This window comes from Phoca vitulina, unplaced genomic scaffold (genome assembly GCF_004348235.1).
Source record: "Phoca vitulina isolate PV1807 unplaced genomic scaffold, GSC_HSeal_1.0 scaffold6, whole genome shotgun sequence".
In the NCBI taxonomy this organism is placed as follows: domain Eukaryota; kingdom Metazoa; phylum Chordata; class Mammalia; order Carnivora; family Phocidae; genus Phoca; species Phoca vitulina.
The window spans coordinates 44,624,280-44,651,272 of NW_022589709.1; the positions used below are offsets into that span (position 1 = coordinate 44,624,280).

Here is a 26,993-nt window from a genome sequence, read left to right on the forward strand (position 1 = left end):
ATGTTCCCAATGAAAAAAAAATTAGGATGTAATGTTTAGACCCTTCATATTGGTCTAATTTTGTGAGGTAGCTGGTCAGTGCAAAATCAACATCCTATTCATTATAAGAGATATACCCATAGTACGTTTGGCCCTTTTTTTTCAAGAGACTCGAACTTCTCTTGACATTTCAATGATGAAGTAAAGTTTAGGGAAACAAATTATATCAGGCAGCCAGTACTCCTGCTTGTAAGAATTCTTAATAGAGATTTGTTCTGTGGAATGAAATTTAGTAAGCAGAAAATAACTAATAAAATCTTAAATTTTCAGAATGCAAATGAAAAAAGCAGACTAATAACCCCTTCTGATTTTTATATTTTCTTCTCATGGTTACAGTGTTGAGGAGGCTTCCTGTAATATGCTATCCAGGTGTTTGGCTTCCTGACTTCTGAATGTCCCACTTCCAGGCCTTCTAGAACCATGCCACCCCTCCTTCCCAGCTCGACAACCTCTCCCATTCTAGTGTGTACTCTGAGCTCCAGTTACCCATGTATCAGCAGTTATATATTGGGATATCCTTAATCTTAGAGAGGAATACCTCTTACTCCCTTTCCTGGCAAGATGTTGATGTGTGCCCTCCCCATGTGCACTCCCCCAACTCCACCCTCCTTTCTACTTTGCCTGTTTTTAAAGAAGAAACAAAAATCAACCCAGAATTAACTTACATTGTTGTACTTCTTTACCCCAAAAGGGTTTAAATGGACTTAGGAACAGACTCACTATTCTTTCTAATGATTTATCCAAAGAGGTATATCTTACTTTTCCACTTCAGGTACCTAGGAGATTCCTGCAGGAGGCAGAGACAAGCCAATTTATGACATGTTTCTATAGGTTGCTCATATTTGGTCCAGCTAGAAGGCCATCAGAAGTTCATGCCCCTGAGAGTTATGTAGATTTGTTTTGGAAGTGCTAGACATTGCAACTAGTGAAGGAATTATGATAATTTCCAATTTCCTTTTCACCCCATCCTACAGGCTGAATGGAAGGCTTGGTTACTGTCAGAAAGTTATCTTTAATTTATGGATTTGTTTATTAAGGACTGAATGATCTTAGAAACTAGAAAGCTACAATACTCTAGTGGTTACGCTGAGCTATAGGTGAGTTGGTGCTTATTGCTCCCATGGGAAGGAATCCTCCGCCAGCAGTCCCAGCAACTGCCAGGAGCAGTGATTTAAGCTCTGTGCTATCCACTTCCTCCACAAGACTGCCTTTTAGGGCAAAGGTGCCATCTGGGACTAAAAAAGGAGATCTGTTTTATAGCATTAAGAGGAATTTTACAGAACTAATTAGAGGCAAAAGGGCTGTCCATCTCTCTTGTTTGGAATATAAGCTATTCAGAGAATTCATAAGATTAGTCTTCTGCATTTGAAAAAAATTAAATTAAAAAAGCTAAAAGAAATATAATAATATAAGTACAGTAGAATATAAAACAGATAAAACAATAAGAGATTTTGCTTTGGTTAAAAAATATGAAAGGTAAAGGGCCTAGCCATCTCCTTTATTTAAAGTAAAGCAGCTACATGTTGTGGATTGGTAGTCTACACAATTAAGTTATCAAAATTAAGGCTCTTCTAGAGGGAAAACTTCCTGGGATTTTCAGTCATTGCTCAAGGTTCCCAGGCAGAGCCCTGAACAAAACTGAGTCACCAGCTCGAGTCACAGCCCAGAGTGACACATTATTTAACAGAGGAAAGGAAAATGTTAAAATAATACAAGGGTGTTTTCAGCTGATGCTGAGTCAGATCATCACAGGCAACACTAGAAACATTTCCACCCTCAACCTACACACTGTTATGTCTCCTATTCATAAACAGGAAGGCTAGGAAATAGTTTACTATCAATACCACTGTTAATTTTATTTTTAAAAGTGGACAAATGCAATTTTCAAACTTTTTGGCAAGAATACTTAACTTCCACTTGGTTACACTTTTTGTTTACTCATCTCCAGTGTGACAGTCTAAAGGGTCCTCTAAATTCATCAACTTTTAAACAAAACAAAACACCTGATTTTAGATTGATGTGTAATCTCTACTTTCAAATTCACATAAATTTTCTCATTATATTATTTTATAGAAAACATTCAGAAATGTATTCCTTATAATAAAATGGTAAATAATAATTCAACTAAATAGAAAATTAACTTTTTTCAATCTTATTTATTGATGATTGGGTGAGTAAAGGCCCACATGGGAGTGGGTTTTTACTTTATAACCTGTAACTTCAGTTCAAGACGTCCATTACAATGTATTTCAGATCACAAATTACATTACAAATCAAGTTTCATCCCTATATATGCTTAGGGAAAAAACTGTTATTGGAATCTGACTAGAAATCTTTGAATTCTCTAAGGGTTTCATAACACAATGGTGCGATTATGCTTCTGAGTCTCTTTTAGATATGGTTTATAATTTTGGTATTGAAAATAAAAGCTTCCTTCTGAATTAAGTCCCCAGGATCATCAAATAAAGCAAGAAAGGCATGCTGTCATTGCATTTTCAAAACCTTATTAAAACTCTCTTAGTTTACATTTTTGTTTTTGTTTTGGTCACTCTCACAAGCATAAGGACAAGATATTAAAATTTTCTTCTTAGTGAGGACCATGATATTTCTTTTATCCTCCAAATTTAATATTGGCATGCTGGTTTTGTATTGGTTTGTATGGAAATGTATGGGTTTAAAATATTTAATCAAATATTTCATATTATGCTAATATAATAATAATTTAAAGCAAATTATAACTGTTACATGAGACATGTCATATTCTATTTTATTTTAGTGAAATATTTAAAATTACTGTGTATGTTAGGGAAAATGTGCTTGGAGTATTTTATCTATAGACAGAAGTAACAGAATCAATGTTAATATTAAACATATGAAATTAAATATTATTCTCCCCATGGCTGAAGAAATGAACCATATTTTAAATTGCATGTGCCAAAATACCACATATTAAAATATACTCCACTTGCTTTTTCAGTTTTAAAACAAAACCATGATTATGAAAATCAGTAATTTTTTATTGACAAGAGTTTTTAAGTTTTAGCCCATTTTGGAACCAGGAAAATCAGAGAGGATCTTATGTATTCATTATCTTTGACATTTGTTTATGGATAACAGAAACATTTTCTCTAAGTTTCGTTTAGCTTTGGTCCAATTACTATACTTGATGGATCAAACTAGAAGTCTTGTATATTTTAAATAAATAAATCTCTGGCTCAATTTTTAGCAATGCTATAAATGGAGAAAAACAGAGGGAAAGCCAATGAAAACCAGGTAAAGGGGGAAATAGTTGAAGATTGTTCTTTTGACTGTTATAATAACATTTCTCCCCCACCCCGTCCCAGTTAACCATGTATTTAAATAGCTATGGGTATGGTGCCCATGAAAGAAGTTTTTATCATTTCATTTTAAATCAGAAGACACTGAGTTCCAGTTTTCTGTCAAATGCAACCTCAAAGTTTATAGCATTCAATCCTGCCAAATCTTCACAAGTCTCTCTTTCTTTCCTGCTAAAGAAAACATTATTTTTTTCTTTTATCCTATCCTGTACCCTCATGAACACTCACTTCCCTTTTACACTTACAGTAATGTCTTCACCCCTTAAAGTTATTTTTTGAGCAAATGCTGGTATATAGAAAATTACTGTAATGGCTGCATTGGACCCAGGAACCCAGGGGATGTGTGCCATGCCCCCAAAAAGTGACTAAAGTGAACATAAGAGTCAGGAATGATACAAGTGTGTCTGCTTATGTAGCATTTATTTGGCAGCAGTAATACCAATTTGATGGGGAGAAAAAGTAAGTATGACAATATGAAAAGAAGTAAAATATTATTATTTTAAGATGATATAATTGTATATCTAGAAGACCCAAAAGAATCAAGGGAAAAACTAAATAAGCAGGACAAGACTTTGCCAAAGTGACTAAGTATAACATTAGTACATGCACATAGACACGTACACATATAGCCTTTTATAAACATAAAACAGCCCATTATAAAACATAATGGAAAAAACTTCATTTAGATAGGGACATAAAAAGGTAAAATACCTAAGTAGAAACCTAACAAGAGGAACATAAAAGAAAACCTGGATATATACATAGGAGTATTAGTATTATAAATATGTTTATTCTACCTGAGTTTATTCTAGACAAGTACATTCTAAAGTATATATGGGGAAAAATATATGTACAGTATTAGGGAATAGTTTTTAGAAAGAAGTAGATGAGGGTATTTTACCCCTGCAGTTATTAAAAATATTTTTAAACAACAATAATTCAATAATTAAGAGTATGGTGCTGGCACATGAATAGATAAACAAATGGCACAGTGTATAAAAGCAATCAGTAGGGCCAAGTCTATAGTGACTAGGTGACTGAGTTGGCATGGCATATCAGTAAAGAAGACTGGGATTTACTCAATAAATGGATTTTATATAGCATAATTTTCTGGAAAACAAGATCTATACTACCCTCTTACAAAAAAATAAATTTCAGTTTGATAAGAACTATAAAAACACACATGAAAACATAATGCCCATGAAAGTACTATAAGAAAATATGTTTATACACTCAGAAGAGTAAGAGCCTATCTTGGCAAAACCTGAAGCCTAGAAATCATAAAGCAAAGATGGATAAATTTCATCACTCCAAATATAAAACATTTTAGCACAGTAAAAATCAAAACAGCTACAAATTAGCTGGATAATTTTTTGACAAAAAAATGACAGTTTATTTAATATATACAGAGCTCCTAGAAATCAAGAAAAGGTCAGCAATCCAGTAGAAAAAAGAGAAAAAGACATGAAAGATAACATAAAGAAAATATAAATTATTTTTTAAATATGTAAAAAGTTGCTAAAACACACTCATGATAAAAGATGTTCAAAACGATGTGAGACCATTTTTCATCTACAAGATTGACAAGACCAAAAATTGCAAACACATTGTATGGCCAGGAAGCAGGGAGACAAGGTCTCTGATGCATTATAGGTAGAAGGATGAATTCATACATCTTTCATGAATGGCAATATGGCAATATCTACCACAATTTTAAATGCACATAGATTCAACCAACAATGCCACTTCAAACAATCTATTCTAATGAGTTTATTTTGCAAACGTGTGCAAAATATGAGTTCACTACAACATCACTTGCAATAGCAAAAGATTGGGAGCAACTTAAATGTCTGTCAAAAGGTATTTATGTTACACAAATACTGTGCAGCCCTTGATACAATTTCAGAAATATATATTTGTGAAAACAAGATGTGTAATGTTTGTATAATTTAGCAATTTTTGTGAAAGCATGCACATATACACACATATATACATACTATATATGAAAGCATGGACATATACACATATACATATACACTATATATATATGTATATACACACATCTTTAGAAAGATACACAGCAATAGTTACTAGCTATCCTAGGAAGGCAACCCTATGTTAGGAGGGAGTGTCATTAAAAGGGAAACTTATTTTCCTATATACCCACTTGGTCCCTTTGAACTTTTATTATATACATGTATTATTCAAAACTATTTTAGGGAGCTGAAAGCTAAGTCACTGTAATGGGTTGAGCCAGAAGGAACTGGAGGCACTGGAAGTTTATGTTACCAAGATCAGGTTCTGAAAGCAAAGGTGCACTCTTGTATAATGACCCTGCATATTTTCTGGGTACAGCATCCATCAGGGAATCAAGCAGGGAAATACTGGGAACTGGGAATTTGGTACAAAACAATGTAGCCTTAAAAATAAATTTCTCTTAGTGCTCATAGTGGGAAGACTAAAGAAGTTTAAAACATAACACTCAGGTATATCTAAGGCAAGCAGTTATCTTCATAGCAAGAACCATTTGTAATTATTTGGAAAGGTAAGGCTAACACTGATGAAACAACTAGAGAAAAACAAAAATTGTTAATTCTAAAAGGATCATGGTTCTGTAGTGCTGGAATAATTTTAGGAGGTATTAAAGGGAGGTAGGAATTCAGCTAATTATAATTTGTAGAAGGTCATTTCAGATGAGGATAACACCATGAGCAGAGGATTAAAAGAAAGAATTAACTTGGTGTTTATGGAGATCAATGAAAAAAAGTGTTATAAATTATGCAAATATTTTAGACAACTTTTTAAAAGATTTATTCATTTTAGAGAGAAAGAGCGCACACATGCATATGCATGAGCAAGAGCGGGGGCGGGGGGTGGGCAGAGGGAGAGGGAGAGAGAGAATACCAAGAAGACTCCCCACTCAGTGTGGAGCCCCTGACACAAGGCTCAATCTCAGGATGCTGAGATCATAACCCTGAGATCATGACCTGAAAATCAAGAGTCGGGTGCTTAACCTACTGAGTCACCCAGCTGCCCCTATTTTAGACAGTTTAAAAGTGTCCTTGGAACTCTACATTTGAGCAAAATATCCTCTAAAATGATACATCAAGAAGGGTAGAGAAAATACAAACTACTAAAAAATGACAGTTAAAATTAGAACTAAAATTGAAAATATAAATAAATAAAATGGACCACTGATCCTTGATTTCTTCAACTGTTAAATTGAAATAATAATAATGTTCACCTCATAAAGGTTGTTGGCATGATTTCGCAAAGCAATACATGTAAAAAATGTAGTAGTGTTTAGCATGCAGTTGAGTCTCCCTAGTTGTTGCCAGCGGAGTGAGTGGGCTCTGGATTCAGACTGCTGAGGTTCATTTACTGGCTCCAACACACGCTAACTTGAGACCCTGGGCAATTTATCTAACCAATCTGTGCCTTATTCCTTCTCTCTAGACAGGGGCCAATTTAATGTATTAATTTACTGTATTAGTTTTCTCTTGTTGCTTGTAACAAGTTACCACAAATTTAGCAGTTTAGAACAACACTAATCTCTTAACTCACAATTCTGCAGGTCATACGTCCAGGTAGGCTTGGCTTAGTTTTCTGCTTTGTATCTCACAAAGCTGAAATCCAACTTTTAATCCAGACATTTAGGATATTAAAGAAAATAAAGTTTTTGTAAATGTAAAATAGTTTTTAAATGGAAAATGATTTTAAAGATTTAATAGTACTGAGTGTAACTTGATCAAACAAACTAAGACCCTTCCTGTATCTAGTTTATTTCTAAATATTCAATTATGGAAATAATTACAGAAATACTCTATTTAGTGTTATTTGTTGCTTGACAACTTAAAAGGTAAATTAAAAATTTTCCATATAATTTATTGGGGGTGACAAGTGAAGAATGGAGATAATCAGCTTTTGAGGAAAAGTCTTTTGGAGTTCCATATGTGATTATTCTTATTTATTCATCATTATCATCGTCTTCATTTGTGCACTCATTACTGGACTAGGCTCTTTTGTGCACTACAATAAACTACCACTATGAGTTTTACTCCATTTTACAGTTGAGAATACTGAGACCTGGCCTTTAACTGACTTGAGAGTTTCAAGAGTCATAGTGGTAAACATAGTATTTCAATTCAGATATGTACCATTCCAGAATCCAAGTTCTGAGCCAATGAGAAGAATTCTTGAAAACCAGTAAACTTCCCTCAGTCTTGTTTTTGTTTGTTTTGCTGATTCTTTATTCTGCTTTATTTTCAGGCAATATTTACCAAGTTGTTTTCCTTATAGCACTAAATCTATAATATCTTACCAAGTATTCTGAGAAAAAGCCTGTCATGGTGAAAAAAGAAAAGTTTGCAAAATACTGGATTAAAGACTTTTGGAAAAGTTTCTTCACCATAGGACATTTCAAAGTTTTTATATGTTAACATTTACCAAATCTTCAAGATGCTACTTTGATATGCAATGTTTCCCAAAATTATTTGACCATTGAACCTCTTTTTCCCCAAAAACTTATTAACATCTTGGGGAAAGTAAGTCTGTAGAAAATATTTTGGGAAGTGCTGTTTCAAATGATGTATAGATTGATTTTTGACACTTCAGACACATATTTAGAGAAGCTAGAAACTGTAGACTAGATCATACATGATTAGTAAAGGTCCCTTGGTGCTTTATGTGAGGTAAAAGAGTCATAACAGAATTTTGTCCTTTTTAAAAAAAAAATCTATTTCCTGTGGTCTTTTAACATTTCTTATATTCCATTTCTGAAGAGGCGATATATGAATTTAGTAAGAGTGAAATAAGTCCTATAAATGTAAATTAGGTAAAGTGCCTGGAATATTCAAAATGAAAGTCTTATTGGTACATATCATTATTGATAAGTGGGGAAAAAAGAAGGGGTACCTACATAGAATCTATGCATATGGATCTAAGACTGTGTATCAAATTTAGACTGAAAATGGGACTTATGGAAATAAAAGCATTAAGCTGGTGACATATTTTACAAGTCATCTACCAGAAAATACAGAATGGCATTTACAGGCACACCTCCAGGTATTTGGTCATAACATGCATTTTAATGCAGTTTTGTGTTTTCCTGGAGTTTTTTTTTTTAACAGTTGAAATTAAAAGAAAGATAAAATTTTAGAACATGCACTGTTGCCAAAAAATTAACTTCCTAACATGCTTATTAAGGTCACATATTATTGGAAAAGTGGGAACAGAGAATAAAGTAGGAAAATAAAACTCTTGGGGCACACTTTTTTCTTTACTCTGTCATCACAAAGACACCGGCTTCTGATTTTATATTTTTGAGATTTAGTACTATCCTTTAGAAATAAAACCTTAAAACTAATTTTAAACATCTCATTTCAAAATGTTAGAGGTACTTTATGATGGACATGCCGCAGCATGACTGAAGGCTTACTTTCAGAATTAAGTAATAATGACATGGGAGAAAGTTGGAATTTGATTGTTTAAAAGTTTCTTGCTATAGTTCCGGACAGTGGTGTTCTATTCTAACATCTATGGATTTAAGCATGAAAATAGTAAATAAATGATTCTCCCTCTTTCCCTTAGCAAAAAAAAAAAAAAATTTTTTAACCCTCCCCCGGCACATGAGATCTGAAACAAAACTTGCTTTGACATAATTTTTGTTGTTTCTGTTGTTTTGTTTTTGTTTGCCAGTGGTACAGTATCTTAACTCCTCCATAGCAACACGCAGTACTACTTTTCTATCAACCTTGCATCCTTGATCTCACTTCAAATTCCAAAAGGAAGGTAGAAATTGAAGTTTAAAGGACTCAAGGAGGTAAAGGAGATGAAGTTGTAGGACTAATTGTCCTGTTACCTCTTTCTGAGTATGTTCTCATTTCAAATGCTTGCTTTCAAGAATGTGTCCTACAATTTTTTTTTTTTTTTTTTTTTTTCCTGTGGTTCTCTCTCTCTACAACCTTCTCTAGAAGAAGAAAAGAGCTGTGTTTCATTTTGGTACCTGCAACTGATGGAATCAAATCCATGTACATTAAGCAATCATTCTAACGTAAAAACAGAGGAGAAAGCACTATTTTAAGCTATGGTCGGTATTCTGCAGTCTCTTTCACTGCAAGAAAAACCAGTCCATTTATATTGGTTTGGATGGATAGCAGAAAAATTTGACCCACCTTAGTGATACTTCAAGAATCTGTCCTTGCCTTCTCTTTTTCTTGTACAGTGCCCAAATTCTCCTCATTATTTCTCATCTGAAACGTGTCCTAACAAGACACGTGTCTCGTACTGGCTTGCCCCAGGCCTTCACCTTTTTGCCCATGTGAACAGATAAACTCACAACCCACTCTCTCAGCCCTAGAGCTAACTAAACTGCAGACAGAACAACAGAGCAGCCTTGTCTTAGCTGATTAGAGTCTGGCTGTTGACTAGGTTGCATATCCTGAGAATCGGAGCAATTCACTTTGCAGGGTTCCATTTCTCACCCAGCTTCGTGCCCCAAGAGTCACTTTTCAAAATCTCTTTAACTTATTTTCCTGGCTATACTGAGAACTTCAGGGGCATCCTTAACGTGGTTAATTGTAAAGTCAATGCTGGAACCAAGAGAATCTCAGACACCAAAGTGCTTCCCTTAACCCTAGAGTCTCTGGCGTGTGCGGAGAAGGTACAGGCAATGTAGGAACTTTAGAGGTGGTGGCAGGTGCCAGGGTGTGGCTGCAGTTGTCTCCCTTTTCTCTTCCAGTAGAAGGAGCCACGGGAGCGGGCGGGGGGGGGAGGGAAGAGGTAGGAAAGAGGGGAAGACTGGGGGAGGGAATGGGGGGGAGCTGGCGGGCACCGGGGGAGCGCGCCTGCGAAGCTCAGGCTCACACGCTCGCCGCCTCTGTTTGTACACAGTGCGCACCCGGCCGTCGGCTCGCTTCCCGCTAGCTCACGCTTCATTGTTCTCCAAGTCAGAAGCCCCGCAGCTGCGGCGGCGAGAGCGGAGCAAGCCGAGCGCACGGTCTGCCGGTCCACAGGCGCGGGTGACCCGGAGCCGTCGCGGGAGCCCGCGCCCCGCCCCGCCCCGCCCCGCCCGCCGCGCCTCAGCCGGGACCCACCCGCAGCGGAGGCTGAGCCCGGCGGCGGCTCCTCAGAGCTCGCCCACCTTCTTGCGCCGGAGCGCAGGCAAAAGGGGAGGAAAGATTCCTCTCTTTGGTCACCACTCTTTCTCGCCTTCTCCAAGAATTTGTTTAAGGTAGTGCTGCGGGCAGAAGACATCTTTTTGAATTCTCCGGCAGGGGCGGGGTCTGCCGCTGCCCTGCGGTGCCACCTCAGCGACACTGCCCTCTGTTAGGACCCCTGACCAGCCGAGGTCACGTTCGGGGACCGAATCATGAAGCGCTCGGTGGCCGCTTGGCTCTTGATCGGGCTCAGCCTCGGTGTCCCGCAGTTCTGCAAAGGTGAGGCGGCGGGGCCCGGGCCGCTAGGTGCGGGACAGGCTGGAGTCCCCTGGGAAATGCCGCGCAGGGGGCTGGAGGCTGTCCCCGGGGCGCGCCAGGGGTGGTGAGCGCCGCGGGCGGTACGGAGGAGGCGGCGCGCCCCGGGTGCCTCGGAAAAGTGCTCGCAAAGTCAGAGCGGAGTGCGTGGGGCTGAGCGGGGAAGAGGGTGAGAGGGTACGGAGGTGAGATCGAGGAAAGACGGGGACCGAGGGCAGGGGGAGGGAACGGCGCTCTTGGGAACCAGAGGTTCCTCGGCTCACTGAGCCAACTGGTCACTGCTCGAAACCTCCCTGGGGAATGCCCGGTGATGCTAGCTACGGGCAACGGGCGAGGCTTCCGTGGGGGCCCGAGCTGGGAAGCAAGCTAGCGGGCGTCATCTGCTTGAAACGGGAAGAGGCTGGAGAGCCTTATGGCTGTCTGTCCCCCGGGTGCAGTTCTCCGAAGTGGGCCGGGGCTGAGCGGTTTGCAAATCCAAACCTGGCCCTGGGAGTTCTGGAGGTGGGCGAGGTGGAGATGGGTCTGACAAGTCAGTTCGGCTTTCTCCTGCCTTCCCTTGCAGGACGCGCTGCGTCGATTACAGAAAAACCACAGGAACCGCCTCTCCTCTAACCTCAGGGGCTCCGAGCTTGGCTCAGCACTCCCTCCGTGTACCCCTCAGTGTACACGCGTAACTCTTGGTAATAGAGAATCTTGCAGTGCGAGGCATCCTCGCTCCCCCTCCCAAGAGCAGAAAAGTTGTAAGAGCTGGTCTGGTTGTGCTTTCCATGACTTGTGTGAAATAAACCAGCCTACAAAAAATTACAGGACTTAGATGCGTCTCCTACTGAGTTGTATAGACGAATTTCAGGTCCTTTGCGAAGGGTGGCTTGTCAATATAAACCCTTGTCCCGGCCGCGTCACTTCGCGGGTCGGGGCTGAAGTTGGCACAGATAAAGGGCAGGAGGAGCGACAGGGGGCCCTGGGGAGACCGCGCAAGAGGGACTTGCGCCCCTTCTGCACTCACGGATAGGGGCGGCCCCTTCTGCACTCACGGATAGGGGCGGCCCCTTCTAAGGGGTCCAAGGGTAATACAACCCTTAGCAGGCTGCTTCAAGTGGAGAGCTGAGTGCACTACAGGGTTTTAAATGCTGTGCCTCTAAAAAAAGGATAGTTGAATTAAAAGCGTTGACTCGAATTGAATTCATTTGAAATTCACACTGCGTGAGTATTCTACACCATCCATGCCTGCATCCATCCATTTATCTGTTTCATAGGAAAATTGTGAGCTCTTGGGCTACTGTTTGCCCAAGAAGCGTGGTGTTCCTGGATGCCCTCACTGCCCTGCCAGTAGCGATCCATGGCCGTGCTTTGCCTCGGCCTCCCTCCCGCCCCCAGAACGTGGCTATTTTCCCCAGCGTGTAGCGTGTGTGTAGGTGTGTGCCTTGCCAGCGTTTACAAAGTGCCCTTCCAGTTATCAGGCAGAGGCAGCCACTCCACTGAAGGTTAAGGCATGGTAATGGCTTTGTAGTTGCTCGGCTGAGTTCCCCAGCGATATGGAAAAGACAGGGCTCCCACCACTGTTATTTTTCCTTTCTCTTATTTCCCATCTGGATTTCTTCAGCACTTTCATCCCTTAGCAGGAAGGGGAAGGGACGAACTGCAGGCACTACCTTCTCCTCCTCCCTTCCCCACCTCCGTTCCCACCCCAAACACGAAAACGCACGTTCACCCACTCACACGCACCTACACCGTGCCACCGCAGCCACCATCTGTCCCCGAGCCGAGGTGGAGGGTGGCGGGGGTGGAGGAGGATAATGTGTCTAGCGTGCGTGGCCACGCTATCCTCACTCGGTCTGGTTGCGGGAACCCTGGGGCGCGGTGAGTCTTGGCTCACTGCAGTGGGTAGCTCTGCCTCCTAAAGATACCCACGCCTAGGGCACAGCTTACTCCGCCAGAAAAACCAACCACGCCGATTTTGCTAGGGTTCTCCATTCCCGCTCCTAGACAATAATCGGGCAGCGGTGTACTCCATATTCTTTTCGTAGATTGCTCCCCCCCCCCTTTTTTTTTTCCAGCCATCCTGTGATTAGAGGGAAAGAGGGCTTTAGGAAAGAAACGGACCATTTTCCGTGAGTCCTTTTGTTAAACTTGCACCTTTCTAATTTCTCCTTCAGCCCTGCAGAAGGCAGAGTGCAGCTTGTGTGACAGCTCCAAACAATTAAACTTTAAGTAAACTTATTGAAGCCAGTGTTAACACTGAGAATTTCCCTTGCATCCCTCTGCCCCGGACATCGTTTATCTAATGTAGCCTTTGAGAAATTGGTGTTTCCCTGTGTGGGTGGCAATTTACGTGCATTAATGATTGGGATTTGGTAATTTCTTTTATTAGTCGTTTTTATTTTAAAATTAAACCAATGGATCAGTCAGATTGAATATTTTATTAACTCTTAAATTATTCATCACTGTGGGTTGCTCTGAAAAATCCAATAACATGCATACAGTTGCAGCAAGCACGTGACATCTTATGCAATCTGTCCCTGTGCCTGCAGTTGGTGCCTGAAGTCTTTAAGCAAATGGCACTGTCTAAAAATGTCTAGACATGTCCTAAATACTATGAATCATTGGCATTTGAATTTCCTTTTTTTAATCAATGGTGTTTTTTAGTTATTCTACGTGAGAATAAATTAGTACCTGGACAGTCTCACTCAAGATAATAACAGTATGTTTCTATAATTAGTATAGCAATATTTACACTGAAATAACAGGTTTTTTGTTTTTAAAAATTTATTACACATTAGTGTTTTCGTTACTTAATTTACATGACCATGAATTCTGTACTTTAAAAATAAGTGCTAATTCAGATGCCAGATGAAGCACCTAAAAATAATTTTGAACTGGTGAACTAAAAATAATAAAGTGAAGATTAAGTATCCTGTTTTGACAGTTTGACACTAATGCAAAATCTTGGCCATTCCATACACTGTGGTGATACAGCACACATTCCCCGCGCCTCCGCCCCCCCGCCCCGTTCCTGAAAAAGCTTTTTTTGCTTATTCTTGAAATGTTTCTTTAGAATTGAAATGCATTTTGTTTTAAATATGCATATGGTTTTGGGAAAACATTTATAATAATAAAAATTATGGTTAAAAAATTGAAATGCTACCTTCTTCTTTCTATGGTCTTAAAGTTACAAAGACCTTCAAAACCAGGCAAATGTATTTCACTTCTGTACTCTAAATTAAAACTCTCTCGTGTTTTTCTCAAATATCCTAAGATCAGTGTTCATATAAAACATGTATTCAGGATCTAGGGTATTTTTAGTATTTTAATAAAGTTTGCTTTTATTGCCAGATACATGTGATTTTTCTTTCTCACAAAACTATAGCAATGTAAAGTAAAGGGATAAAATATACAATACTAATATAAAATAGCTTGGTTACTCAAAACCATTACAAAATATAAGTTTGACAGTTCCTAGATTCTAAATTAGTAGTCCATAGTCTTAATTTTACTGATACTAAGATAAAAATTTCAATTAGGTAATTTATTTTTAAAACTTTTAATCTTTTTGAAGGGTTTTGCATAATGGGATGGACTGTGTATCTTATCATTTGTGCACAATTTAAAAAACTTGCCGATATGAGAGTTTCATAAAGCCTAAGAAAGTAATTCTGGTATTTCTTGTTTACTGAGTATACTTGCAGGTGCAATAGCTTTGAGTATGATATATGTTGTAGTAGGTTCATCATATTCTTGCCAAAAAAACCCCATAAAACAGTGCAGGCTTCAGAACTCAGTTCAAGACAGTAAATCATCATGAGTAGGCACTGAGAAACAAATAGCAAATTTTATAAATACATAATTAATGGCATGACTTTTCATAGCTGATCAATTTACTTTTTACATAGTTGAGTTTATTCCTAAGTAGTTTGTAAACTGATATTATTATGAAAAAAATAGAAAACCAAAACCCAGCCATTCCTATTATTCAATTCTTATATGTGTTGTAAGGAAGACGCCTGGCATGTTTTTTGTTTGTTTATTTAATCATAGCCCATGTAATGATTATAGTATCTTTTGTCAATCAAAACAAACATGTATTTATATACAAAGAGTCAAATGGTTGCCCATGTGAAGTAGAATAAGTATGGGAATTTTTCTCATGGTTATGTGGTAATGTTAGAAATTAAGTACTATAAATACTTAAACTGAATAAATTACCACTTAGTTGTCACTGAAAATACCTCCAAAAAGTCTTTGATTTGAGGAAGTGGGAAAAAGCCAACAAGGATCAACTGTGCCCTTGCCAGCAGGTGTCAGGATAATCAATGGAGATCTTTTAAAGGAAAGATGGAAAAAGTAAAAGAAGTAAACCAGTAAAGGTGAATCTGCAAATCCATGGAAAGTGACTTTCTGCTCTGTATGAAACTGATGTTGTTAGTTTTCAGTGCTCTCCTGAGAAAGAGAGGGAAGGTGAATTGTAAGAACCTACTGCTTTTACCATAGTTTCTAAACTTGGAAACAGAGTTACACTAACTGCCACAAACAAGTGCATGTCTAGGTTGAACCATTATTTTTCAGGGGTCTCTGGAGTACCATCCAAGGAAATGCACATAGAGCTATGAGGTACTTGCCGTGAAACAATTATTGCTGAAACGTTTAGCATACTTTTAAGCATACTCTCTATACCAACTCTAAGTTTTATAAATAGAAAATTCTGTTACATTGATTTGCATGGATATAAATTCAATTGTACATTTATACACATCTATACTACTGGTAAGAGATCACTAGTTATCCTTTTCTATCACAATGGTAAAAGTGTATTTTTCCTGGACCTTGCAAGTATCTAATTAACATAAGTCATGTGGCCAAAAGAGACTAAATGGCATGATAAATAAAGTTTTGTCAGTATCCATTTTAACCAGTTATTAATCCTTATATACGAGCCTATTGTATATCAATAGCTTTTAGTGACTTGACATCATTTATTTATTTTTAATTGATCCTTAACTGATAATCATTCCTTTCAAATTAGTTCTAGCATCTGCTGATATAGCCCTTCAAACTGGGTTACAGATTCGCCATTGCACCATTTCTTACACAGTTGCTGACATCATGCCAAACAGTCTGTCTCCAGTGGCATCCTTTCTGAGTCAGTCCTCCTAAAATAAAAGTTGTTTTCATTTCTCTCCATCTTCGTCTTTCCCCTCTTCTCCTGCATCCTCAACATTTCTTTGCTGGATAGCGACTAGGGCACCTAATTCACTGTAAAATTCTGCCATGATTATTAAGAGGTTGCAAATCTCCAAAACATTGTGGAATTGGCCATTTACTTTTTGTGTGTGTGCGAAGAAAAAAACATGATACAGGGCGCCTGGGTGGCTCAGTTGGTTAAGCGACTGCCTTCGGCTCAGGTCATGATCTCAGGGTTCTGGGATCGAGCCCCGCATCGGGCTCCCTGCTTGGTGGGAGGCCTGTTTCCCCCTTCCCAACTCCCCCTGCTTGTGTTCGCTCTCTCGCTGTCTCTCTCTCTGTCAAATAAATAAATAAAATCTTTAAAAAAAAAAAAGAAAGAAAAAAGAAAAAAACATGATAATGTGAAGCCTCTATTACTAAATCCTGAGTTTTAAAACATAAATGGAAATAAATTAGGATCTTAATTATGGAGCAACTTGAGATTTTATGCCTTGCTTTGATAACAAATGTCCTGCCTGAAACTATTATCTGGGCAATAACAGATCCATCCAACTTGTAGAGAAGTCTCTTGCTTTGCCTGTAGCACACAGCTGAGAAACTAGGAGAAAACATCAAAAACTCATGACCACCTAAAGTAGATAATGCATTAATACTTAGATCATATAGAAAAGTCAATGTCTCTTGGTTTTTAAGTTCCTGGGCTTTCTATAAACTGGATCCAGACAATGAAAGGCATATGAGGTAATAGGTCAGTCTTAATCAGAGCAAAAAACCATGGCAGCTATTAGACCGAAATGGGACTTAAAAATTCTATGCAAAAGCAGTGATACCTTACAGTGTGAAAAACCAGGGACATTTATGGGGGGAGGGGCTAAGTATAAAGGCCATAAGGCATTAGCGTGTGAAAGAATATTATAATAATTAGTACCCATATTGGCCTTGCATCCTAGACAAAGACTCACTGCAATATGTTAAACATTTGGGGGTATAGAGGCAGTAAAATACATGCATTATTGAAGAGATTTTGTCAAAAATGTTTAAACTTGGAAAACCTGCTTAATGGTAGAAGAGATGGATATCCAAAGAATTTACTTGTTTAATATGCTATTTTCCCATCATTCCAGAGAATATGTTATTATATATTTTCTATTGATCCTTTTTCCCCTAAAATAATGAATGAAAGTATTAGGAAATACAGGACTCAATTTTGTACAAAAGAGGTAGACCACAGAATGCAGATAAGATGTCCTGCAATCATTCGGTTATATTTTAGAAGAAAATGTGTTGCTATTTTGTTTTTTAAAATATGCATTATTATAGTGATAGTAACTGTGTAGGATTTGTTCAACAAGAGGTTTAATAGTGTGCATGAAGCAGAATGGAGGCTATAAGTACAAGAATTGAAGTGAAGGGTTTTTCCAAGTACTAAAGTACTTTCAAATGTGATTGTTGCTGTGGAAAAAGAAGATTGAGTCTATTTCTTAGCTTTACTTTTTCTCTTTTCTAAAACAGGTCTGCATCAGACTGATTGATCTCTTTTAAGAATAATATAACGTAGTAGAACAGTCCATAAATGGGAAGGCCAGGGTTTTAATCTCATGCTAGATGACATTGTGTTGATTTGAAGCTAATCTATCAATGGGGTTAGGCCATCATGCATTATTTAAGGTTTATGTTTGCTATTTGATAAAGTTTTTAATTTGGGGAATGCAGAATAATCCTCTTAAGGCTTTTCTTGCTGTACTGAGGTCAGGATGACCATTTACCTTTTACTATACCAAAGATTATATGAAGACAACCAGAGTAAAATCGGCTCATGACTCTTGAGCAGAAAAGAGTGGAAGAATCAAATGGGAACCCTGGAGAATATTTTTATTTGAAATAAGTTGATGACTCCCTCCCAGTAATGTGTGCCACCTCTAGGCATCAGTCTTCCATCCGTGCTCACATCTTTCATGCCCTTCTCCCCTCATTTTTCTCTTCAAATACTAATTGAACTCTCATTTTGCCTTGTTTATTCAACTTTCTTTTTCTTTGAATAGTTTAATTTTGTAAGCACTAACTTTTGAAATATCAGCTATGAACAAACAAGAAGCAAATTACCATTCAAAATGTTTTAGTATTTATACTGCAAGTTCTTGTGTCACATTTTGTGCTTCCTATAAAGACAGGGCTCACAAGGGTGTTGGCAAAACAAACAATCCAACTAAACAACAACAATACCCAAAATGGATAGTATATATTCAAATGAATAGAGCTATTCCTGCCCTGCCTCATCAGTGTTCCTCAAGAAGTACCCACATATTTTAAACAGCAGTTTGTCTTTTACAGAAAAAATAAGTCAAAAGTAGTTTCAGGGACGCCTGGGTGGCTCAGTGAGTTAAGCGTCTGCCTTAGGCTCAGGTCATGATCCTAGGGTCCTGGGATGGAATCCCATATTGGGCTCCCTGCTCAGGGAGAATCTGCTTCTCCCTCAGCCTCTCTCTCTCTGTCAAATAAAATAAATAAAATCTTAAAAAAAAAAAGTTTCAGAAACTTTAAAAGCTTTGTTTCTTATTTAACCATTTTTTTTTGTTTTTTTTTTTTTTACAGTCTGTCTTGTAGAATGAGCGTACTGTTCTAAATACCACTCTGATTCTTCTAAGTCTGTGGGGGCCCAGGTACTGTTATTATCTACATATGAATGAGAAAATGGAAATACAGAGGTTAAATCATTTCCCAAGATCTCACAGTTACCAAGTAGCTTGTTAGAATTAGAATCCAGGTTAAATCTAGAGCCTGCTTTCTTACCTACTAAAGCATGCTGTGTCAATGAGTGACACATGGGGATAGTTTGTTAGATGATTTTCTTATTTATGAAACACATACTTCATATCTCTTACTATTTAACTGGTAGATATTTTGGAAAGGGTAAATTATATTTCTTCTCTTGGGACAATATTTTTAAAGTTTTCTAATTTTAGTTGGTAAAATGGGATACCTCTTTTCACATTCAGAAATAAAGGCTGGAGTATGCTCTTTTTGGTCAGAAAGAGTGGTGTCTTTCAGAATCATGCATCACTAGGAAGAACAGCAAAAGTAGGGAAAAGAAGAGGAACACTTGCGAAGTGATTCAAAACTCATTTTCTTCACAGTCTTGCCATTCAGTTTATTGCAACATGATTTTTATACTTTTTTTTTTTTTTTTTTTTTTTTTAGTTTTCTAGGATTCCGTTGCTCCTCTGCATTGTTTCATTGTTACTCAGTATGATGTGTAAGAGCATGCTTTCTCTGTAATTTTCAGATATATAATGTAGGACAAAGTGATTTTAAAGGTTAACAAGGTTTTTATTTCTGCTAGCTTAATGAAAGTATTTAATTTGCCTTACAGCCTATCGTCATTTAATTTTATTTCTATGTAAACCCATTAAGAAATTTTAGCCAAACAAAAGCACCAAAGGGTCTCAAACCACATCAGCTAGAAAATTATATTTCCTGGTTTATTTTAACAATTATTTTACCAAAAGATGGTTTATTTTTTTAACTAGTATTGATTGGTTAACTTTCAACATTTTACAAAATGATGAAAATTATACAATCTGAGATCACCTTATTAATAACACTGTACATCTGTATAATACTTAATAGTGTAAATAGACTTCCACATTATTATATTTATTCCCCTAGAGTAATAATAATAAAACAATAGGGAAAATTTCTTAAGTATTTCCCATCTCTATTCTATGGACCATAAGCAGAGAAGGCATTCTTAATTTCCTTCAGATAAGGAACCTGAGGTTCAGAAAGTCACATGATCTGTAATTCAAGCAACCAATGAGTTTGAACCTAACTCCACACATTCTAATTCCAGCATACTTTTTCCTCTTTTCTGCTATACCACTTTACTTGTGGTAATTATAGTTATACTTTTTTCTCAGTTCTTGGACTCATAAGATGAGGAGGAGGTATTGGTATACTATTGCTTTTTCAAAAACTGTTCCAAACTGCCTCTCATTCCCACATGAACACTTTCTTGCCATCAGCCTAGAACACCTCCTTTCCTCTAGGGAGCCTGTTACTTACTAACCATAATGACATCCTAAACTTTCTCAATGGCTTCAGATCCTTCTTTCTTCTCTCACATTTGTCCACTTAAAAATCTTTCATGCATGAGCTTGTGACCCTTTTAACATTCTGGTATTGAACTTCTTGCAGGTTCCCAACACTAATGATTCCCATCTCCATTTTTAGGAACCTATTGGCAATGCTGTTCAATAGACTTTCTCATCACATGATTTGCTCAACTACCAGTACTTTAAATTTCTCAGACTTTCTCTTACCAGAATTATCATCTTTCTACCTCTCTTTGCCTTTCATTCCCACAGACTCACTCTTGTCATTACTCTAATTTTTAGTCTTACTTATCTTTCTTCTTTTCTCAGTCTCTGTGGTTTTCCGTTTTCAGGGGTATTCAACATTTATGAATTTCTTGGCCCAGACGCTTTTTACCATTTTTGCTTCATTAAGTTCCAAACTAAGGTAGTTTTCAAAGTCCCATTCTATCCCTGCAACTAAGAAAATCGGAGTGTTGTCAGAAGGTAGTACGACCCATTGGAAATCCTGGTGTAGCTGAAAGGTTGAGTTGGGGGTCCTAAAAGGAATTAGCAAGAAATATAGAAAGTAATTTTATGAGAAGTATTATGGGGCACTGCAGAAATTATATGGGAATGACAACTATTGATAATTGTAAATTTTGGAGCATAACCATAGGAATTATGGTGAAGGAGGATAGAAGACAAGATCATTAGAAGAGTCAAGGAATGTTGTAAAAATCATTTATGTGGGTATTGAAATTCCAAAAAGTTATACAAGAAGAAATGTTGGAGAGAATGACAGTGAACCAGGAATAGAAATCTCCAAGGAATGAGGGCATATATTGCAGAGATCAGGAGATAACTGTAATAAGGGAGTAGTAGTGGGGAACAGAGATCTGTTACATGAAATTAAAACTAGGTGGGGGTTTTTGTTTTTGTTTTTGAGAGGAAGGAGAAAGAATGTTCAGAAAGTTGCTTTGAGGAGTGGGAAAGACTAAGGCCATATCTCAGGTCTGGCAGCTTTGGGAGAGAAAACAGTGTCCAGTTAAGAGGGCTGTGGGTAAACAGTGACTCAGCGAAGAGCTGATTTCTTCTAGGGCAGGAAGACAAGACTGGCCTAGTCCCAAGCCTCATGCTCTTAGACAGTCCTCATCCTACAGCTTTTTCACGTTGAGCTCATTATAATAATTGATATATCTGACTAAGGGCACTGCTCTTAAGCACATAAAATATGTCTTCATATGTAACAGCTCTTTTAAACCTCACAACCGTCTAGGGGGTTATCATTATCCTCATTGGCAGATGAGGATATAGATGAGAATAGGGTTAAGTGGTCAGTACTCAAACTAGGCCTTACAGATCCAAGTCCAGGACTCACTTCACTATAGCACAATTACAGAGAAAAGCCCAAATCCAAGGACAGACCCTTTCTAAATTTAAAGCACATCTGGGAGATAGGAAGATTTTGTAGTTGTGCCCTGACCTACTTCATCCTATCCAGATGGGCCTCTATGTATTTTGAGGTCAGCATAGTTTAGGTTACTGGGAATGTCTATGTCTGCTTGGTTGTCTTAATCCTTGCTCATCTTGGATCATTTGTCCAAATGGTTCTAACTGGAAAACATTATTACTTGGGGAATATTTCCTTGGCCTTTTCAACGTACTTAAAATTGTGCAACCTTGTGCACAAAGAATTCTTTTTCCTCAAATTTGCATGTTTCAAATATTTGTAAACCATAATGTTTCTTCTTTAGTTTCTGACATGCTAAGGTTTTACATATTTTTTCCTTTAATCTGTCCTTGTAAGCCATTCCTTTCATCATTTTAGTTGTTTCATTTGGAATCTGTCCAAGTAGCCTACATATTTATTCAACAGGCTTGCCAAAACCCCAACAGAGAATTCCTGGGATGTGCATTCCTAAAATAATGCCATACACATTAGTCTATCCTTTTTAATATTGCAAATATATTCTTATTTTTATTATTTTTTATTATTTATTTTTGCAAATACGTTCTTAATTTTAGTCTGTTGTTTTGCTAGTTATTTTTCCTACCAGACCACTCTTTTCCAAATAATACTTATATATGCCATTATTTATTTTTTTCCATAATTTTGTTCTGCTTTTGCCCTCACTGGAATTTTACTTTATTTTTTTTTCATTTTGTATTTAGTATGTTTGTTACTATTTATATGGTATATTCCCTGCCCATAGAATCACAGAATAACATAACTTAATTTCCTGCAAATTATATTATTATGCTATTTATTGCTATTTTGTGTCATGTACATATCTGCTAAATTGTAATGCAGATTCCCATCCTTAGCTTTGCTAAATTATAATGCAAATTCCCATCCTTAGCTTTTGGTTTTTTTCAAACTTATTTCCTTTTGGGTCTGTAAAGTATTCATTATCTTCTTGAAGTTACCTTCTATCTGTATTTCTGTATTTTTTCTGTTTATATATTTATTTCTAGCTATGTCCTTCTAAATGTTGCCATTTTTCTGCTCCCAGCTCATCCCTCAGCTTAAACTGCACAACTTCAGATAATCTCTCTGATCACCTTCTCCAAGTTACCAATGTTCCAACACACACACATATACCCACAGTATACCCCTGCCATAATTCCCTATCACTAATTTTTTTTAATTATGACACTTTTCAAAAATCATAGCTATAAAATTACTTATTAGCTTATTTGTTTCATTTCTTGTTCTCAATGTATTATAAACTCCATGTAGGCAGGAAAAACATATATTTTGTTCCCTAATGTGTATGTCCAGCTCTAAACATGGTGCCTCACATATAGTAGGCACTCAGTGTTTGTTGGCTGAATTTACGCATGCACGGATGAATGAAAAACATGAATTAAAAACAACTGTTGGTGTATAAATCTTTCTCTGGTTAAAAAAAAATGTGTTCCTTAGATAGACCCATTAGCTCATTTAATAAATTCTTATCTGCTTGAAGCACTGATGCATTGACCTGTGATTTATGGCACAAGTGATACACTTTGAGAAAGCAATAAATACTTTAGTAGTGGCAAACTCTAAGAGCGGACTAAATAAATGACCTACTTGTTTCCATAGCTGTCTAATTTATAAACACTTTAAAAGCAAGATTTGGATTTTACCTTAAATTATCAAATTGCAATAAAATAGTTGTAATTGTATATAGAAGATCAACAGTAAGCTTTAGTTTGTCATTTTATTATAAAGGGTTGACAAGAAAAGTTATGTGCGACAAAATCAAAGCACTTGGTGGTGGTTTTAATTGTCAGGTGGAGGAGCTGCAGGTAGTCCTTTGATCTGTTAATTGTCCCAGTGCCTGGGGGGATCACTCCCATAAGCTCCGCTAGCAATAACTTTCCTTCAACCATAACTTCTTTCCCTCCTCCTGCCGTGCAGTCACACCTGCTAAACCCAGATGTACTTGGCAGAGGGGAAAAGACAGCATCAGGGAGCTGTGTCTACCCAGGAGCCAAGAGCCTCAGAATCAGCTCTGTTTAGAGGTTTTTTTATGTAATGACAATCTTTATGTCACCGCTAACTGCTGTTTAATCTCCTTGGGGCAACTATACTTCTACCTTTCTTAAATGCCTCAGTGGTTCTAAAACTATTTGTGTGCTTGTGACCTCAGTAATTGTGTGGTTTCTACTGCTAGTCTGAAAGCTCAGAAAAAGTGTCTTTCTGAAGAAGGTATACGTTGTCAAAGGAGTGTGTAGAGTAAAAATTATAAAATCTAATGCTTTGCTCCTTTATATGTGATAAGAGAACATTTGGCAGTTTTTTTGAGGGGCAATTAATTCCTCATCCCTACTTTAAAGTTTTAATTATTTTTGAACTTACATGTATACATTCATTGAAGAAAAACTATAATGGAATCATTTGGTCTCTATATTTAGAGACATTTCAATAAATAAATATCTCAAAGTAATATTTTTTACCATAAAATTGATCATGCCACATAGTCTTATAATTTATTTATTCAACAACTTTTTATTGAACAGAGAGAGATGCCAAGAACTGTTCTGGGTGATAGAATTACAAGAGTGAATGAAACAGATGACAATCCTTGCTCACATACAACTTAAATTCTAATGAGTCGAATGAAGGGAATCAAAGAATAAATGAAAGAAATTGTCTAGCAGGTTAAAAGAAGGGAGTAGGGATTTCAGGAGTGGATTTCACTTTTATGTAGGATGCTCAGGTCAAGCCTCACTTTTCAAAAGCATTAAGGAAGTGAGATATATTGCAAGCATGTTGTCTCAAATTTCATTTGTCTCTGTATTTCTTATGTTTTATGTAGCAGTTAAATTTATTTTGTAAAATATGTCCATATTTTCCTTTATGACTTCTGCTTTTGGCATCATATTTAAGTGCCTAAGAATTGCTCTTTGCTTTTTCTGCCTAATGGTTAGCTTTATGTCCCAACACAACTTACAAAAGCTGTTAAAAAATGAAGCACATATCATATACTAAATTCTATGATAACTTGCATCAGTTCAGAGACTTACTGAGCTGCTTCTCTATTAGTGGGACAGTATTTTCAATTATCAAATTAATTATGAATTATTTTAATTAGTAATCATTGCCTATAATTAGAAATATATCAAAATATGGTTTGCTAATATTTTACTTGGGATGTTGGCATTTGTTTTTATAAATGATAATTTGAGCAATCTTTATCAAGCTTGGTACTAGGGAAATGCTATAGTTGTAGAATTAATTGGGAAGTTTCTCTTCCTTGGAGCATTTTAAGTACTTTAAGAGTTTTCTGTTTCTTAAAGTTTTGAAATAACTCACCTACCAAACAGTCTGATCTGTTTGTTGGGTACCTTTTTTGTTCTTTTAGAGAGGGAGAGTAAGAGAGAGACAGGGGGTGGGCGGGGAAGAGGGAGAGAGAGAATCTTAAGAAGGCTCCATGCTCAGCCAGAGCCCAGTGCAGGGCTCAATCTCACAATCCTGAGATCATGACCTGAGCCAAAATGAAGAGTTGGACACTTAACTGACTGAGCCACCTAGGCACTTCTGTTTGTTGGGTACTTTTGTGACTACTATTTCTGAGGTCTTCCATAATGAATGGAGCACTTACTTGTTATCCCTTTTCCATTTTTGATAATTTATCATTTCTGACACAATAGTACAATTTAGAATATTTTCTAATTTATTAGCATGTATTATATATAGCATTAAAATGTTTGTGAAGCTATTTATGCAAAACAAAACATAGTAATGTGTACGCAATGTGATAATTACAAAGTAAAAAAAAAAAAACATAAAACAAGATAAATCTTCCAGGCTCAGGAGTCAGGGTTTTTAACTTCAACAGTTGACTAACCTTGGTTTTCAAAAAAATAATAAATAAAATGGGGCCACTAATAATAGAGCCTGACTGCTAAAGTTAATGTAAAGATCTAATACAGGTTAATTGCTTAGAACAATGTCTTTGGCCCATGATGAACATGCTGATGATGATGGCGGTGACGACCACAATGATGACCATGGCTTCATATCTCCAGTTTTGTGGCACAGTACTTGGCACAAATTATGATAAAAAGTAATTGATAAACGAATTGAGTGCCAGTCATTTTTCTCATCCAATTATTATTTTACTTTTTACTTTTATCAAGAAGACTGCAATCTTCTAACTGACATACAGTTTGCAGGTATACTAATATAATGTGATAAGAGAATGGAATCAGACTGGGAGTTGGATCCTGGATAAACCATTTACTAATTCTGAAGCCTTTTACAGTTTACATCCCTAACCCGTTTCCTCATCTGTAGGTATGGGTAAAGCAGAAGCAATCTAATAGGGTTGTTGTAGTCATTAAGAGATATAACCCATGTAATATGCTTATAGATCCTGCCAGAATAAAAACTCTCAATAAATATTAGGTACTTTTTATTTTCTTAGTTGTGGTTGTGGCTCTTACTTACTGTAAAGGGGACAATTACCTTGGGACACCCTGGAATACCAAAGGAGAATGATCTAAGGAAGGGATGGGAACGTGGATCGATTTGACAAACTGGCCAATCAACAGAGCTTAGCAATTTTTCAACTTATGTTAAATATATTTTGGTTATGTTCCTGGTTTTAAATCATTTATTTTGGGAGCATTTGACTGTTGTTAGTCTGTTATGGCTGCTATAACAAAAATACCATAGATTGGGTGGTTTATAAAAAACAAATTAGTTTCTCACAGTAATGGAGGCTGGGAAGTCCAAAAGCAGTGTGGTAGCAGATTCCATGTCTGGTGAGAACCTGCCTCCTGGGTCATAGGATGTCATCTTTTTCCTGCTTCCTTACATGCTCCCACAGGGTGAGGGAGCTCTCTGAGGCTTTTTTTCAGTGAAGGCACTAATCTTATTCATGAGGTCTGTACCCTTATGACCAAATCACCTCTGAAGGGACCACCTCCAAATACCATCACATTGGGGATTAGGTTTCAGCATATGGATTTGGGGGGACATAAATAGTCTATAGTATTGTCTGTAATAGACTATCTTACAGTGTCACCTGACCCAGCAGGAGGTCTTTGCTTCCTTTATATTCTTCCCACCTAGTTGCACTTACTCTCTACTCTGAATATAGACTGTAAGTTGTGTCCTGATTTATAACCTATAATAGAAACTTCTAAAGTATTTTAGGTTATTTTTGTTTCACATTTTGCTTTAGAGGTCTCAGTTGTAAATATGGTATATAAGGCAGTTGACAGCATGAAAGTTTTTTGTAATCTATTTACTCAGGACTCATGGTCTCTGTGGTCAGTACTTAGTATTCAGAAAACTCTTCACTATGTCTTGCCTTTCAGCGGTTCAAGTTTATTTTACAATCTCATGTAGGTATAGGTTTGTATAACTCTTCATTTGTAGAGCAGTGTGGACT

The 26,993-nt window shown here is 37.2% G+C and overlaps 1 protein-coding gene across 1 annotated transcript in view; it reads left to right on the top strand.

The window, feature by feature from the left end:
* Positions 1 to 10,437: 10,437 nt before the first annotated feature.
* The window catches only part of EDIL3 (EGF like repeats and discoidin domains 3), a 398,312-nt gene continuing 381,756 nt past the window's right edge, over positions 10,438 to 26,993 (top strand). The window contains exon 1 of the mRNA XM_032404039.1: positions 10,438 to 10,813. Within this exon, the coding sequence (XP_032259930.1) occupies positions 10,747 to 10,813 (67 nt within the window). The 5' untranslated portion in view covers positions 10,438 to 10,746. The remainder of the gene's footprint in view (positions 10,814 to 26,993) is intronic.